This window comes from Talpa europaea (genome assembly GCF_964194135.1).
Source record: "Talpa europaea genome assembly, chromosome: 9".
NCBI classification, from domain to species: Eukaryota; Metazoa; Chordata; class Mammalia; order Eulipotyphla; family Talpidae; genus Talpa; species Talpa europaea.
The window spans coordinates 112,611,868-112,627,513 of NC_140076.1; the positions used below are offsets into that span (position 1 = coordinate 112,611,868).

At 40.5% G+C, this 15,646-nt stretch overlaps 1 protein-coding gene across 1 annotated transcript in view; it reads right to left on the reverse strand.

Moving 5' to 3' along the window:
* The window catches only part of SPAG17 (sperm associated antigen 17), a gene marked incomplete at its 5' end in the record, with an annotated part of 142,496 nt that overhangs the window by 15,870 nt on the left and 110,980 nt on the right, over positions 1-15,646 (reverse strand). The window contains 8 exons of the mRNA XM_084242469.1: positions 762-861; positions 4,013-4,058; positions 4,568-4,681; positions 5,658-5,840; positions 8,678-8,805; positions 10,567-10,697; positions 10,796-10,935; positions 13,448-13,636. Coding sequence (XP_084098595.1) covers positions 762-861; positions 4,013-4,058; positions 4,568-4,681; positions 5,658-5,840; positions 8,678-8,805; positions 10,567-10,697; positions 10,796-10,935; positions 13,448-13,636 — 1,031 coding nt within the window. The remainder of the gene's footprint in view (positions 1-761; positions 862-4,012; positions 4,059-4,567; positions 4,682-5,657; positions 5,841-8,677; positions 8,806-10,566; positions 10,698-10,795; positions 10,936-13,447; positions 13,637-15,646) is intronic.

A 15,646-nucleotide genomic window follows, 5' to 3' on the forward strand; every position in this document is an offset into this window, starting at 1 on the left:
GGTTTGAGTTATATGTGGAATGTAGAGAAACTAACAAAGGGTCAGACAAAGACCACACCAGAGACAAGCCCTAGACATCTGGCTGTGGAACTGAAGCCACAAGCTGGGCAGGAGGTATGAGGGAAGCAAAGAAGGGAGGGGCCACAATGGACTATGTTGGGGGCTGAGGGTGCCTTGGTGGTGGGTGCGGTGTGATGACATGTATCTGAGCAGGCATGATTCTCTGCTTCTGGATCTCATACAATCTAACTCTAAAAAAAAACAAAATAACAATAAAAAAAATGAACAAGTTAAAAAAAAAATAGAGGGAGAGAATGGACCTAGCTATCAAATGGGCTTAAGAGATAATAACGCCATCACACAATGCTGTATGAGCACTTGGCAGAAAAGTAGAAAAGATTAACAGCTGGTAGTAGCCTTCAACCGATCCCAGTCTGCGATGCCACAGCTTTACAAAACTGGGCCTTTCCACAGGCATATGTATGCTTCAGGATAGAAGTACCTCCTTTGAGCTATCTTTTCTTTCCAATTCTTTGATGTTTCTAGGCGCCTATGTGAAAGGAAAGGAAAGTATGGTGAAAAGGGGAAATGCTCTCAGATAACAACAACAAAATCCCACCACTGTATTGTTAACAGTATTGCAGAAGAAACCTGTGAGTTCACTGATGTAGTCACTTATAGCCACGACACCAGCAGCCCTTCACGCCCTCTTAGTATTGTATGCTTAATACTAGTTGGAAAACATGATTGGATCCACTTACCTCCATTTCTTTTCCAAGAAATCTTTATCAAATGTTTCTGGAGGACATTCTGGTATAGCAGCCAAAGATTGTTTGAATAAATCTGTTAGGTGAGCTGCAACTTTAAAAAAAAAAGATGCGTTTAACTTCTCATTTTTTTTTTTCACAGCACACCACAGAATTAATATTCAATTACTCACTTACTCACTTGTTTTTCCAAGAGCTTGTATTTAGTCTATCAAGTGTTTACTAGAATCTCTGTGAACCACTATAATATAGCCGAAAGCCAGAATACTTCTAGGAAATATCCTCTTAGAGGAAGCACAGCTTATAGTCAACTGTAGATTGTCATGACACCTCATTTATCCCACATCATTAGAGCAGCTGGAGTTCTACAACTGAATTTCTTCATATAGGAAGCACCAAAATTAAAAAAAAAATGAAATTGTTTTTCTAAAGTAATCTAAGGATCTGAATCTAAGGATAAAAATGTAACATAACAGTTGTTTGATAAAGTGGACAGTGATTCTCAGAGTTTATTCTAAAGAGCATAGCTTTAGTGGGATGTGAACAGAAGATTGAAGAAGTTTCCATGTTTTATTAGGTCCTAATAAGTGTCCATAAATTCAACAACATTGAAATAACATCAAGTATATTTTTCTGAGCACAGTGGTATCAAACTAGAAATCAACCATAAAAAGAAAGTGAGAAAATCCTCCAAATACGTGGAGACTAAACAACTGGCTACTGAATGACTATTGGATTAATAAGGAAATCAAAGGAGAAATTAAAAAGTACCTGGAGGCAAACAAAAATAAAAACATGAGCTAACCAGAACCTGTGGATGTAACAAAAAAGTGCCAATAGGGAAGTTGATAGAAATACACGTCAAAGAAACAAGAAATATCTCAAATAATGTAACCTTACACCTTAAGGAGAGATAACGACAAAGCCAGAAGTTACTTGAAAGAAGGAAATAATAAAGTTCAGAGCAGAAGTAAATTAAAGAGAAATAAAAATTCAAAAGCTGGTTCTTTGGAAAGATAAACAAAGCAGACAAGTCTCTAGTGAGGCTCATTAAAAATAAAAGGAGAGAAAGCGCTAATAAATGAAATCACACATCAAAAAAAAGTTAAAACAGACATCACAGAAATAAAGAGGATCATTAAGAGACTACAATGAATAGCTTTATGCAAACCTACTGGAAAATCTAGAGGGAATGGACACAGGACTCATACAACCTTACAAGGCAGACTCAGGAAGAAATAGAAAATTTGAACAGATCATTACATGCAAGGAAATTGAGACATAATCAAAATTCTCCTGCAAAAAACAAGTCCAGGAACAGGTAGTTTCACAAGTGAGTTCTACCAAACCTTCAAAGACTAACTAGTCCCTATCCTCTCAAACACTTCCAAAAAAGTGAGGAAGATGAAACATGCCATACACATCTACTAATAGCAGAGAAAGATCACCAAAATATAAATAAATAAATAAATAAAACCTGATGAACACACACACACAAATATATTCAACAAAATTTTAGCAAATGGAATTCGACAATGTATTAAAAGAATTATGTACTGATGAAGTATTATTTCCAGGGATGGTTCAACATGAATATATCAATTAATGTCATTTATCACACCAAAAATAAAGGAATTACAACTACCATGGGATCATCTCAATAGATGCAGAGAAAGCATTTGACAAGATTCAACGTCCATTTATGATAAAAAAAAAAAAACCCAAAATCCTCTTTTAAAATGGGATTAAGGTAAAAAATGGGATTAAGGGCCTCCCCTGGTGGCATAGCGGTTGAGCGCTGGGCTGCGAAGCTGCCTGCAGCCTCTGTAGCACCGGTTTGATACCCAGCCACCAGCGAGGGTCCCACATGGCTCGACAGACCTCTTCTGCCGCGCCCGTTGCTTCCCTCAGCAGTGTATTTCATCAGTCTGCCTGTTCTGTTCCCCGCTCTGGCTCTGGTAAATTCTCTCACCCTCCCAAACATCTGGCCTGTACCCAGTACTTGTATAAATAAATAAATAAATCTTTAAAAAAAATAAAATGGGATTAGAAGCAAAATACCTCAACATAATAAAGGCCATGGATGACAAACTCACAGCTCACATCATACCCAAAGAGAGTAAGCTAAAAACTTTCCCTCTTAGATCAGGAACAAGACAAGGATGCCCACTTTTAGCACTACTATTCAACCAAGTATTGAAGTCCTAGCCAAAGCCATGAGGCAAGAGACAGGATTAAAAGGAATTCAAATTGGAAAAGAACTAAAACTATCACTATTTGCAGATGACATGACAATATACACAGAAAATCCTAGAGACTCCACTGAAAAAAGATTTAGAAATATATTAACAGTACAGTAAAGAGGCAGGCTACAAAATCAATACACAAAAGTCTACTGCATGCCTTTATGCAACAGGAAGTTAGAAGAGAAATAAGTAAAGAAAACAATCCCATTTATAATCACATCAAAAACAATTAAGTACCTAGTTAGGGCTGAGTATATTCCAAAACAAGTATCATATCTTTTATTTGAGGATATCTGATCCAAAAGCAGATTGCTTGAGCTACATACAGTATAAAACATTGCAAGGCTTTGGTGATAACTGTGTAGTTGTTCAAAAATTCTCTCTTATGGAGAAAATGTTATTTGGTTGATTATTTCCTTCCTGTGTATTATCCATGCTCTAAATACAGTGGAGTTTAACAGAAACATCAAATGTAGACTTTGTCTTTTTTTTTTTTTAAGATTTATTTATTCATTTATACAAGCACTGGGTGCAGTCAGAAGTGCTGGAGGGTGAGAGAATTCACCAGCGCCAGAGCGGGGAGCAGAACAGGCAGACTGACGAAGTACACTGCTGAGGGGAGCAGTGGGCGCGGCAGGAGAGGTCTGTCGCACCATGTGGGACCCTCACCGGTGGCCGGGGATTGAGCTGGCGCTGCAGAGGCTGCGGGCAGCTTCACAGCCCAGCGCTCAACCGCTGCGCCACCAGGGGAGGCCCTCAAATGTCAACTTTTTCATCCAACAGGTGAAAGTTAAAACTTTATAGAGGCAATCATGATTTTCAAGGATCTCATAATTCAGGCAGATAGAAACATATAAATAAAATGTTACAATACAATATGGCCACAGAGATCTATACACGCACTTTTGTTATCAGATGAGAGAATGATGGAGAAGTACATATAAGATCATTCTTCTGAAATCCATGAATGTTTTGCAGAAAAGTATTAAATATAGTTACCTTCAGTGACATGACTTTTTGCAGTTTCTTCCATTTTAGGGAAAGACTGAAATGAAGAGAGGATTCCGAAGTGAGGATGGTTACAAGACATGCAAAATTCACATTGTTTATATGCATTCTTTCTGTGCTCAAATCGATCTTTTATGGAATCACTATACGATTGAATTTTTTAATGACAAATGAAAATGTGATGTTCTTTAGTCAGGCCTTTCACTTAACAAATTTCTAAATATAAAATCATTTTAAGTTGTAGGAATTCCTTTCTCTTCCTCCTTTCTAGTTCATTAATTCCTTCAACCTTTCAATAAATGTTAATTTCTCCAAAGACAATAAAAAATTTGTTTTTCTAGAATTATTTATGATTTAAGGGTGAGCTTAAAAACACTGTAAAATGTCATATATAAGAAAGCTGATTTTCACAGAAATTCCTCTTTCTATAGTTGGAGAAAATGCTTCAGAGAAGTGATAGAAATAGCGATGATTTATGATTTTTTTTGAAGTATCTGATATTGAAGCAATATTAAAAACACTGTTATACAGTCATTTCTTTCTCACCATGACTAGCTTGAGGAGATCGGCAGCATTGCCTCTCTCTTCCTCAGTTCTGGAATCCTTAACTGTCATTTCCTGTAGCTCATCTTCTTTCTTTAGGATATGGTTTATATAGTCCTAGATCACCAGGATAAAAAAGATCCATAAAAATCAGAGAAAAGATAGAAAGCTAACAAAATAATCAACATCAACTTGAAATAGTGCAAAGACTAAGAATGTGTGACTTCACAATCCTCAACAGTTGTTGGCCAAGAAATCTGGAAAGCCTTTTCCTTAATGTGTTTATCAGCAAAGACCCAACAACTCCAAATGCAAAGCTTTAAATATCACAGGATCCACTAGAACTGTGTGAGGACCTTGGAGAGCCCCGGTTTCTAACTCGGTGCTCCAAGTGTCTCCATCAATGAAGTGGACAGAGTTGGGTCAGAGCCCTTTCCAGGGCTAGTCTATGACTCCACCCATGAATGAGTATATGTCCAACTTCATGCTTTGCTTCCAAGACAAATGTTCTTCAATTTTTTTTCTGAAAATATTTGGCAAGTTTCTGTAAATTATGGTCTGCAGCTCTATGCCAGGTGCTGGGTACTTCATTGCAAATACAACACATATGATCCCTGCTTTGAGAGAGTTAACTAGAAGAATCTTAACACTGGGTCTAAGCAGCTAGTGGAGCTCCAGCCCAGTGGGGTATTATAGATGTGATTATACAATCGACTACTCTTTATGAATTCTTCGATCATTTCTAAAAATCAACAATTCTTTTCTTCCATGGATAACTATCAGATTAATAGGCAGTTCAACCTTTTTGCCAGGGGTAACTAGAACAGTTCTAGAATGAGAAAGGAGAACTTAGCAATTACATATAAAAGTTACTTATCTTCTCAAAGTCTTTGAGATCTTGATAGTTCCTATACCCTATGGGAGTTCACAGGTTTTTTTTTACCTCCCAACCTTACTCTCGGTAAGACTGATATTTATGTTTTGTACTAGATACGTATTGGCAGAATTACATGATTTAAGGTTCCTCAGGAAAAAGGGGAATAATTGGACTGTTTCTTCATTCTTTTGGGTAAGGATACTTGGATTCCATTACCTTAAGGGAAATCTGCAGTCTTCGTTTCATTTCTTTCTTTATGATCTCATGCTGGATGAACTGCCGTATCTGCAGCACTTTGGGGCTCTTAAGTATAGGGGCTGGGGCACTCACTAGTTGTTTGGATCCAATATTAAGGCCCTTCCAAATCTGAGTGCCAAATGGAGGTCCTGGAATTTTTTTCTGTTAACAGAATAAAACAACCACAAAAGAAAGAAATCATAATGATTTAACCATAAAGTACTTGTTACAGAGCTATTGGGTTAGAAACTACTTGTTAGGCAATATAATGATGGAAAAAAAATGATCCCTGCTTTCAAAAAGTTTTCCAAATAAAAGGAAAATTGCTAAAAGAACAGGGCACTCTTTCCTCTTTATATATGTTACCAAGAATCTGGATATTAAAAGTCCTGTTGCATCATGGCTCACTGGCTAGCACTTAGGGGAGGGCAGTGTGATGCCATGGGAATACAACAGCAGTCTAGCTGAAGCCAAATGCTTGTGCACTATTCTCTAATACCCAGAGGTAGTCTAAGAGATTTGGAATTAAGCAGTCTCTAACTCTCTGGTTCTATGACAGAGAGGGATTCTATGAGAGAAAATTCATCCCATTCATTTGGACAGTCTTTGAGCTCACTCTTAGATTATGCATGTCCAGAGTCTTCTCAGATCACTTGAGCAGAAACATCTGCCTTGAGTTGACGCTGTTGTCTATATTATCCTTGTAACTGATATCTCTATGGCATCCTTGTAACTGATATTCAGGAGTGGTGTACTTTGACGCCCTAGGTCCTGAGGTGAGTCAGACAAGCTTCATTTTCAATTACTCATCAGTGCTCAATGTCTGGCCAGTGATGGTTACTGAGGAGCGTAACTGGAGTGGGTCACTGCTACCAGGCATAGGAGGTCACAGCATGAGCTTGAGGAAGAGAAAGCACTTCCTTCACTAATCTCAGATGTGGTATATTCTTTGTCATAATTTTCAAATTATAGGAAGATACTCAACTTTGATATAGGATTAGTGAATTAAGACATTACCAAGGTAGTGATGGAGAAGCTTCCTGCTTTGCTTCTAAGAGGAACATCTAACAACTGACCAGAAGAATGCTACACCGAGAGAGCTCACCAAAGAAGTGGAGTTGGACACCAAAAACTATAAAATACAGCTGAAATTAATTGAAGGAGAAACAAAGAAATGAGAATATATTTCACAACCATGGATCAGAAGAACACAGATTCTTTAAATGGCCGTTCTATCTAAAGTAATGCACATATTCAACATGAACCCGACAAGATCCCAATGCCATTGTTCACAGAAATAGAACAGACCTTCCTAAAATTTGCATGGAACTATGAAATACCTAAACTAGCCAATACAATCCAGAGAAGAAAAACCATAACTGGCAGTTATCATGCTCCTTGACTTCAAACTATAATACAAAGCTATATTAATCAAAACAGTATGGTACTTGTGCAGAAAACAGTTACACAGATCATTATACTATAATTGAGAGCCCATAAGTAAGCCACACATTAATGGGCTGTGAAAATTGGAAATCCACATGGAAAAGATTAAAACCAGACCACTATCTTACACCAAATACTAAAGTCAACTCAAGATGGCTTGAAGACTTGAATATAAAAGCTGAAACTGTAAAGTATATAGAGAAAATACATATGTAAAAAGCTTGTTGACATTGTCTTTAGAGATATCTTTATGAATCCATCTCCAGCAGGAAGAGAAACAAAAGGGAATATAAGCAAATAGGAGTATAGCAAACTCAAGAACTTCTGCATAGTGAAAGAAACCAACATTAGAACAAAAAGACAATCTACAGAAAGGAAGAAGATATTTACAAATCATACATCAAGCACGGCATTAATATCCAATATATATAAACACCTGTAAAACTTAACAGAAAAAAAAAAACAACCTAATTGAAGAATGGGCTAAGGATCCAAGTAGGCATCTCAAAATCACAATGAGATTTCACCTCACACTGAGTTAGAATGACAATGACAGTAATCAAAAGTCAAGAAATATTAGGTACTGGGAAGTATGTTGGTGGGAATGTGAACTGGTGTAGGCTCTATGAAAAACAGTGTGGAGTTTCCTGAAAAATAAATAAATGAATAAAACACTACTAACAAACAAATAGAAATATCATGTGAGCCAATAATCCCACTTCTGACTTACCCAAAGCATCTGAAAACACTAACTTGAAAAGACCTGTGGATATGTACCCCCAGGTCCACGGTAGCATTATTCATAATAGCCAAGATATGAAAACTGTCTAAGTACCCCAAAACAAGAGGAATGGATAAAGAAGATGTGACGGATACACACAACACTATTCTGCCACAAAAAAAAAAAAAAAGATGAAATCTTGCCATTTGCTACAACATGGATGCCATCTTAAGGGGATTATGCCAAGTGAAATACATTAGAAGGAGAAAGACAAATACCTTAAAAACTAAAACTGAAATAAACCTGTAGACTCTGACAGCAGAATGGTGGTTCCCAGAGGGGAAGGCGTGGGGAAGGATATGGAGAGAAAATCGTCACTGGTTGGTGGTCCATAGTGAACAGATATTTGTGGTGGGCATGGTGAAAAAGTATAATCTTGAGACTCGATACATCGTAAACTAATGTTACCTTCAATTAAGATAAGATTAAAAAAAATTGTCTTCCAGTCCAAAAAGATAGTAAGAGACAAAAATGACATTCTATGATGATAAAGGAATCAATGCACCAGGAAGCAGTAACAGCTACTAGTATATTTGCACCTAAGATAGCAGCACCAAAATATGTATCGGATGAGAACGAAAACTGAGATTAGCTAGTCAGGTATATTCCTCTAAAATATTCAAATTTTTAAAACTTCAAATATGAAACTCTGAGCCTATTAACAATTTACTCATGGATGAAAATACATGACTGTACATGAAGGGGTCTAAGACCCTGGTCATGGTTGGATGGATATGCAAATATAGTGACTTTTCAACACAAAAATGCATACCTCAGTGGGGGGAAATGTGTCCCATGACCTTGACCGGAGATTGGGAGGGACAATCGTGTCTAATTCTTTCTTCATTAGCCAAGGGGATGCTTCATGAAAAGGGCGAAGGACAGTGATGCTCAGGACACCTGGATCAAAGGGACAAGGCAGAGGATCATGTCCCCAACAATATTCTGAGAAATTCAGTAGATAGTCCCCAAATGCAACAACCACTTTCTGATAAGCCAGACACAGATTTTGCTTACAGACCTTGCCATCTAACAAGAAAGGTGAGACGTAGTCACTCTAAAACTTAGAGATTGGATTTAGGTAACATGCGAGTATTAAATGATGCCTCACTATCCTTCAAAAATCATTTCCAAGTTCCACCATTAAACATTTCTTGAGTTCATCCACGTCTTCCCTCTCCACTGGCCCCACCTTAGGTCATTTGCCTTGGAGAGATCCTGTCCTGGGCTACAACTACAACTAGCTTTTATCCACATCTATTCTGTGAATGAACCTCCCCTAGCAGTCAGGTGACTGTATCAGGCCATGTTTAAAACTCATCTTTGACTTTCCATTACCCACAGGACAAAAGAGTCTGAAACATTTTCTCCCCGGTCTCAGTTTGCACCCCTCTACCCTTGTGCTTCAGCTAGTTCGCTCTTTTGACCCCTGTTCTCTGATGCTGTAGACCTCTTCCTCTGTATTCTCCAAATAAAAGCTCCCCCCCTCCTATCTTAGTTAAGTCCTACTTATCCACCAGCTGTTACTCTAGGGTCTTCAAGGAAGCCTTCTAGACCATGTCAGGTTCCTTTGTTAGATGCTCTCAGAGACCCATATAGTTTTCCTTTACAGACCTTATCCCAACTTATAATCAGATAGTTATTTGTATGACTCAGTAATGAATGCCCATCTCTCTAGTTAGCATGAAAGCTCTAGGAAAGCTGCAGGCCTGTCCTGGCTCTCCATTGTTTTCCTAACAGCCTGTCAATGTTTGCCACATGGTGGTTATCAAGGAGCTGCTAGTTAAATGACTGAACAACAAAGAAGTTTGAGATGAATTACGATTCTCACACAACTCCACACATTCACTACACAGAGAACCCTGTTTTCCCTATTCACAAAGAGCAAGGTTATCACATCATGGGCATGTCATGGATACACCAGAAAATGTCAGTGCAGAAATTCAGGTATATTCATATAAGAGCGCCAAGTACATTCACCAAGAACGGGAAAGATAGAACCACACACACACAAGCCTCGACTCAGCACATAGGTTTTGTAAACTGGTAAAGTGCAAGTTTATATGAATGTTTAAATACACATATTACTGTAATATTACATGTACATGTATCACATATGTACATTTTGCATGTAAAAATATTACATGAATACAATGAGCATTCAATCTCTAGCCACATACTAGTTTATTTGAAGTCACTGAAAATAGTGTAAATCCACAATAATGTAATATGAAACTTGTATTTCAGGTTGGCATGCTAATTCACTCATCCAATATACTTATGTTGAATTCATCAAGAGGACGCCGACAGAGTGATTTTAAAAAGTACTTACAAGAGATATCTTGCTTGTCTTTGTTTTTCTTCCCACCAACATGAAATGAAGGCACATAAGGGAACGGAGCACACACCTACACACAGACACAGGTCTATGCATGGGCAGGTGAGGGGCTCCTAGCTACACAGTGCGTATAGGCTGATGCTCAGGAGCAGCTTGTCAGCAACATAAACTCAAATGGCTGGATAAGTGGGTGGCTGTGGCCAGGGGAAAGTGGAGAAGAAAAGTGAGCAAAGGTGAAGAAGAAGAGATGACATGTACAGACTGGATGAGGAGCATGAGGGCTGGTAAAAGGACAGTGGATCCCAGATGTGTGGCAGCTCTACCTGGCTGTTCCTGGACGGGCTCTTGGAGAACCACAGCAGTCGACTCTCCATATGCCAAGGACAGAAATTCTTCTGTGTCACTGTCTCGCAGGAGTTCCACTCCTGACCCATCCGTATAGATAACAAAAAATCTATTGGAAGGAATAGGAATTGAATCACTTGAAGGATTCCATTTATAATGCTTCTTGAACTTGAATTTGAAAAAAAAAAATCATCGCAATGGTATTACCTGGGGACGTGTTCATCAGAGAATTGCTGCTGATTCTTATGAACAGTTGATAAGCTCTCACAGTCCTCAGTTTTTGCATTTAAATCATCGTCCAAATTATTTTCCGGTAACATAGTGGACACACTCCCATCAGCCATGACCTAAGAGACAAAGCAGACAAGCAGCTGAAAAGGAACAAAAATGCCAGAAAGCTTACATTTCTGTGGATTCCATTTGAGAAAGCAGGCGAGCTTTTGGAAAGATCAACAACCAGGCATAGTTACTTGAAACAAGTACAAATAACTTATTTGTCCACTAAGTACAGCTTGCACTGGGGATGCCTCTCTACTTACAAAGCTGGGTTGTGAAGACAGGCTGGGAGACATCCAGAGGACGGCGACTAGGACAGGAGTGACTCAGGCCTCATGGCTGAGGACGAGGTCAAGGGGTTGGGAGCACGGAACACAGGAAGGAAAGGGCCCTCACATGATAGTTATCTTAAAATACTAAAACAGAGACTGTACAGAGGGAGGTTATGCTCTGGATTCCAATCACGGGATGAGGACTCAGGGATAAGCTGCAGAGGGAAACATATTTAATGTCAATATGAGAAGAAATGTCCCAGGCATTACTCCTGTCAGTCTCTCCCAGAAGGAGTGTGAGTTTGGCTGCAAGACCAGTGGAGAGATGCCCTACAAGACCATCAATCCTAGGAGAATGCTTCCCCTGGAGCTCCCTCGTGGTTCAGCCTGCAGGGTTTGGGGTTTTAGGTGTCTATGTCAATTCACTGCAATTTGAAATTTGTTAGTAGCCTGAATTCATGCTGTGAAGAGCATCATTATTTGCCCCAGACAAAATAAGCTGTATGAGGACTTCTTTCAAAATCAAAATTCCATTGAGGAATTTTTTTTTTTAATACTTGTCTTTTTTTTTTTAAAAAAAGATTTATTTATTTATACAAGAACTGGGGTACAGGTCAGAGGTGTGGGAGGGCGAGAGAATTCACCAGAGAGCGGGGAGCAGAACAGGCAGACGGACCGAAGACACTGCTGAGGGGAGTAGCGGGCAAGGCAGGGGAGGTCTGCCATGCCATATGGGTCTCTCCTTGGCTGGCAGGGAATGGAACTCATGCTGCAGAGGCTGTGGACAGCCCCACAGCACAGTGTTCAACCTGCTGTGCCACCAGGGGAGGCCCTGAGGACTTTTTGGTGTGGAGTCAAATCTAAAAAATAACTCCACCAACCACCAGTCAATAGATGAAATTCTACTGTGGGGTAAGGAGGGAAAGAAGAAGATATGAGTCCAGAAGAAGGGATGGCAAACCTGCTTTGTCAAGGGTCAGACAGGAACAATATTAGGAGTTTCAGGTCCTAGGGTCTCTATTTCAGCTCCTTAACTTATGTGAAAGCAGCCACAGACAGAATATAAACGAAGGAGCAAGGCTGTGCTTCAAGCAAACTACTTAACCACACTGAAATGTCATGAAATAGTCGCCTTTTGATTTTTTGCAGCCATTAGAACATTTAAAAACCATTTTGAGCTCATGGGCCTATATGGGCAAGTGGCCATGGACTGCCAGTGCCTGACTTAGAGCAGAGCATGTATTTGCAGTGTCGAAGGACAGAGAAGCAGGAGGCAGAGCTCTGCCATCAAATCCCTGAGCACCTCTAAGATTCCCATCTACCCATCTTCAACCTACTAGAATCCTCCCTAAGGAATATATCTCACACGGAGGCTCTGCCTGTCAAACAAACTTGCCTGCTGCCCAGAGCATTTGCTCCCACTTTCCTCTGGCTACAGAGCATTCATTTATCATCCCTTTTTGTTGGCATTATTTTTATTTTATTTTTTTTTAAAGATTTATTTATACAAGCACTGAGTATAGTCAGAAGTGTAGGAGGGTGAGAGAATTCACCAGAGTCACAGCGGGGAGCAGAACAGAAAGACTGATGAAATACACTGCTGAGGGGAGCAGTGGCGCAACAGGAGAGGTCTGTCTCACCATGTGGGACCCTCGCTAGTGGCCGGGGATCGAACTGGTGCTGTAGAGGCTGCGGGCAGCTTCGCAGTCCAGTGCTCAACTGCTGCGCCACCAGGGGAGGCCCTACTTTTATTTTTTTTTAAGATTTATTTATGCATACAAGAACTAGGGTATAGGCCAGAGGTGCAGGGGGTGAGAGGATTCACCAGAGAGAGTGGGGAGCAGAACAGGCAGACTGACTGAAATACACTGCTGAGGGGAGCAGCGGGGGAGACAGGAGAGGTCTGCTGCGCCATGTGGGTTGCTCCCTGGCCGACTGGGGATCGAACTCATGCTGCAGAGGCTGCAGATAGCTTAATGGTGATGTCTTAACCCCTTGCGCCACCAGGGAGGCCCAATTGGCATTATTTTTAGATGGAGTGACATTGCTATTACCCTCTGTTCTAATTATCATTCAGCTTTAACACTTCCACTATGGCAATCGTTGGGTGCACAGACACCTCGGAAGGTCACCTGAGAATCAAATATTTTGATATTCATTCCTACTTGCCCGTGATATTGGCCATAAGTGGATAAAAAATTCTAAAGTGGCAAAGGTGAAAACAAACAAAATCTGCAAGGAAACTTGCCAGCGTGAAATACCTCCAAAGCCAAGCCGGAGCCTCTCCCTCCATATCAGTGATGCACTTTACCTGGAAAGTGTTTCCCTCGGGATCCTGGACCTCGCAGATGACCTCAGCTGTGTGCTTCATGATGTACCTGCTCGCTCTCAGCTGCTCACGTTTCTGGAAAGGGTGGTACAGCTCACTGCTTGGCTCGTGGCAGTACGTGGCCGAGCAATCCCTATCAATATGAAGACAGCCTGTGTTCGGAGGCAACACCTTGGAGGGGCAAAGGAAATAAGAGAAATATTAAAAATGTCCTGTTCAATTGGAGGGACGTGGGACATTACTTTAGGGAAAAAAATCGCCCATTGATCTCAGCCACAAACTGTTTCTGGGAAGAAAAAATGAGATGAGAAAGGACTTAGAAAAGTTCAGGGAGGACAAATAAGGAGGCGAACTGAATAAGGAAGATATAATTTCTCCTATGTCCTCATATTTTATCTATTTATTTAATACCTTTTCCAAGTAATCGTCTTGTGCCCTCATTAATACATATATTTTTTAAATTAGGGGAGCAGCAGGTGAGACAGGAGCGGTCTGCTGCGCCATATGTGGGTCACTCCCTGGCCGGGGATCGATCTCAACCCACAGAACTGAGACTTAACCCCTCAGCCTCTGAGGAGGCTCTATTCTTCCTCTTTCACCAACTCCTAGTCTGCTGGTTTTCTTGCCATCCTGAGTGTAAGGGTACTGATTTTCCAGGTTGCATGGAGCTGGAGAGGGAGGAAACACAACAAGTTAAATCACCTTGACTCTCATTCTTTTTTGAGTTTCTCTTTCTTCCTCAAATTGTTTTAATCTTTTGGTTATAGAGTTCTGAAAAAAGTTGATTTTGTCCATTTTTTCCAGTTTTCTGTTGTTTTTAGGGAGGAGTGGACTTTCAGAGGCCCTTACCTCATCATTCTGGAGGTGCTTTCAGAGTCACTCCTCACCATTGAGAACGAATGTCCATTACTCTATATAGATCATGCTGTTCGTATGACTGTTTCGAAGAGTCTCAATAAGAATAGCATGAGCTAGTGTGGAGATTTCTTGACCTACTAAACATAGAGCTTCCATATGATCCAGCAATTCCACTCCTAGGTATTTACCCAAAGGACACAGAAACATCCATTCCAAAGAGCACCTGCACCCCTATGTTTATAGCAGCACTGTTTACAATAGCTAAGCTTTGGAAACAACCCAAATGCCCAAAAACAGATGACTGGATCAAGAAGATGTGGTCCATATACACCATGGAATATTACTCAGCATTCAAAAAAGATAAACACATGCCATTTGCAGCAACATGGATGGCACTGGAAGGGATCATGCTCAGTGAAATAAGCCAGAAAGAAAAAGAAAAATACCGGATGGTCTCACTCATAGCAGGAATCTAGAAAACTTAAATAAGGGACCAGGAAAATGAATAACTATAAGAAAGTGAAAATCAAAATCAACAAACAACTATGAACCAGAGACACTCTATGGGGGGTGGGGGTGGGGAGAGGAGGGATTGGGGTCAAAATAAGGGGGTTGCAATTGTATGGGGAATATAAAAATAAAATTTATTAAAAAAAAAAGAATAGATGAGCTAAAGAAAAGAATGGACATACTGAATACTATAAAAAAAGTTCCCTCTTCTCAATGATGACATCTCAGAGTGACCTCTCATATTCAATACGTTCTCTGCCCCAAGATGGTCTGCACTGGGGGGAGAGAGGGTACAGGCTGGCCCCATGGGGGGCACTGGCTCAGCAGCTTTCACAGGAAAAGCAGGTCTCCAGCTGCCATCTCTGGCTTTGATCTCTCAGTGTCCCATGACACCAGCAAGGAGAAAGGCAAAAGCTAATCCTTCTGAGACGAACAGGATGCAGGGACACGGGGGGTGGGGGGGGCTGTGTTAATGGGGGTGCAGGTAGGTAGTGGAGTTGCCAAAGGTGCTGCTTCTTTACCCTCCAAGGAGAAAGCTTCAGTTGCGTGAGTGCCCTTCTAGGACAGGCCCCCGCAGCCCTGTGGGGAGCTCAGGTGACGTGGGACAGGTGGAAGCGGGAGGACTGGGCAGTGAGAACAGAGGTGGCCCGGGGCGAAGCTGGTCTGGTAGCTACAAGGCGGATCACAAAGGGGCTCCTAACACCCACCCTGCTGACCAGAGAAAGTTTCCTCCCCACTCCACAAACATTTTGGTTTATAACCTTAAACCCAAATTCTAAAGCATTTACGGGAAGTAGGGCAATGTTTTTTTCT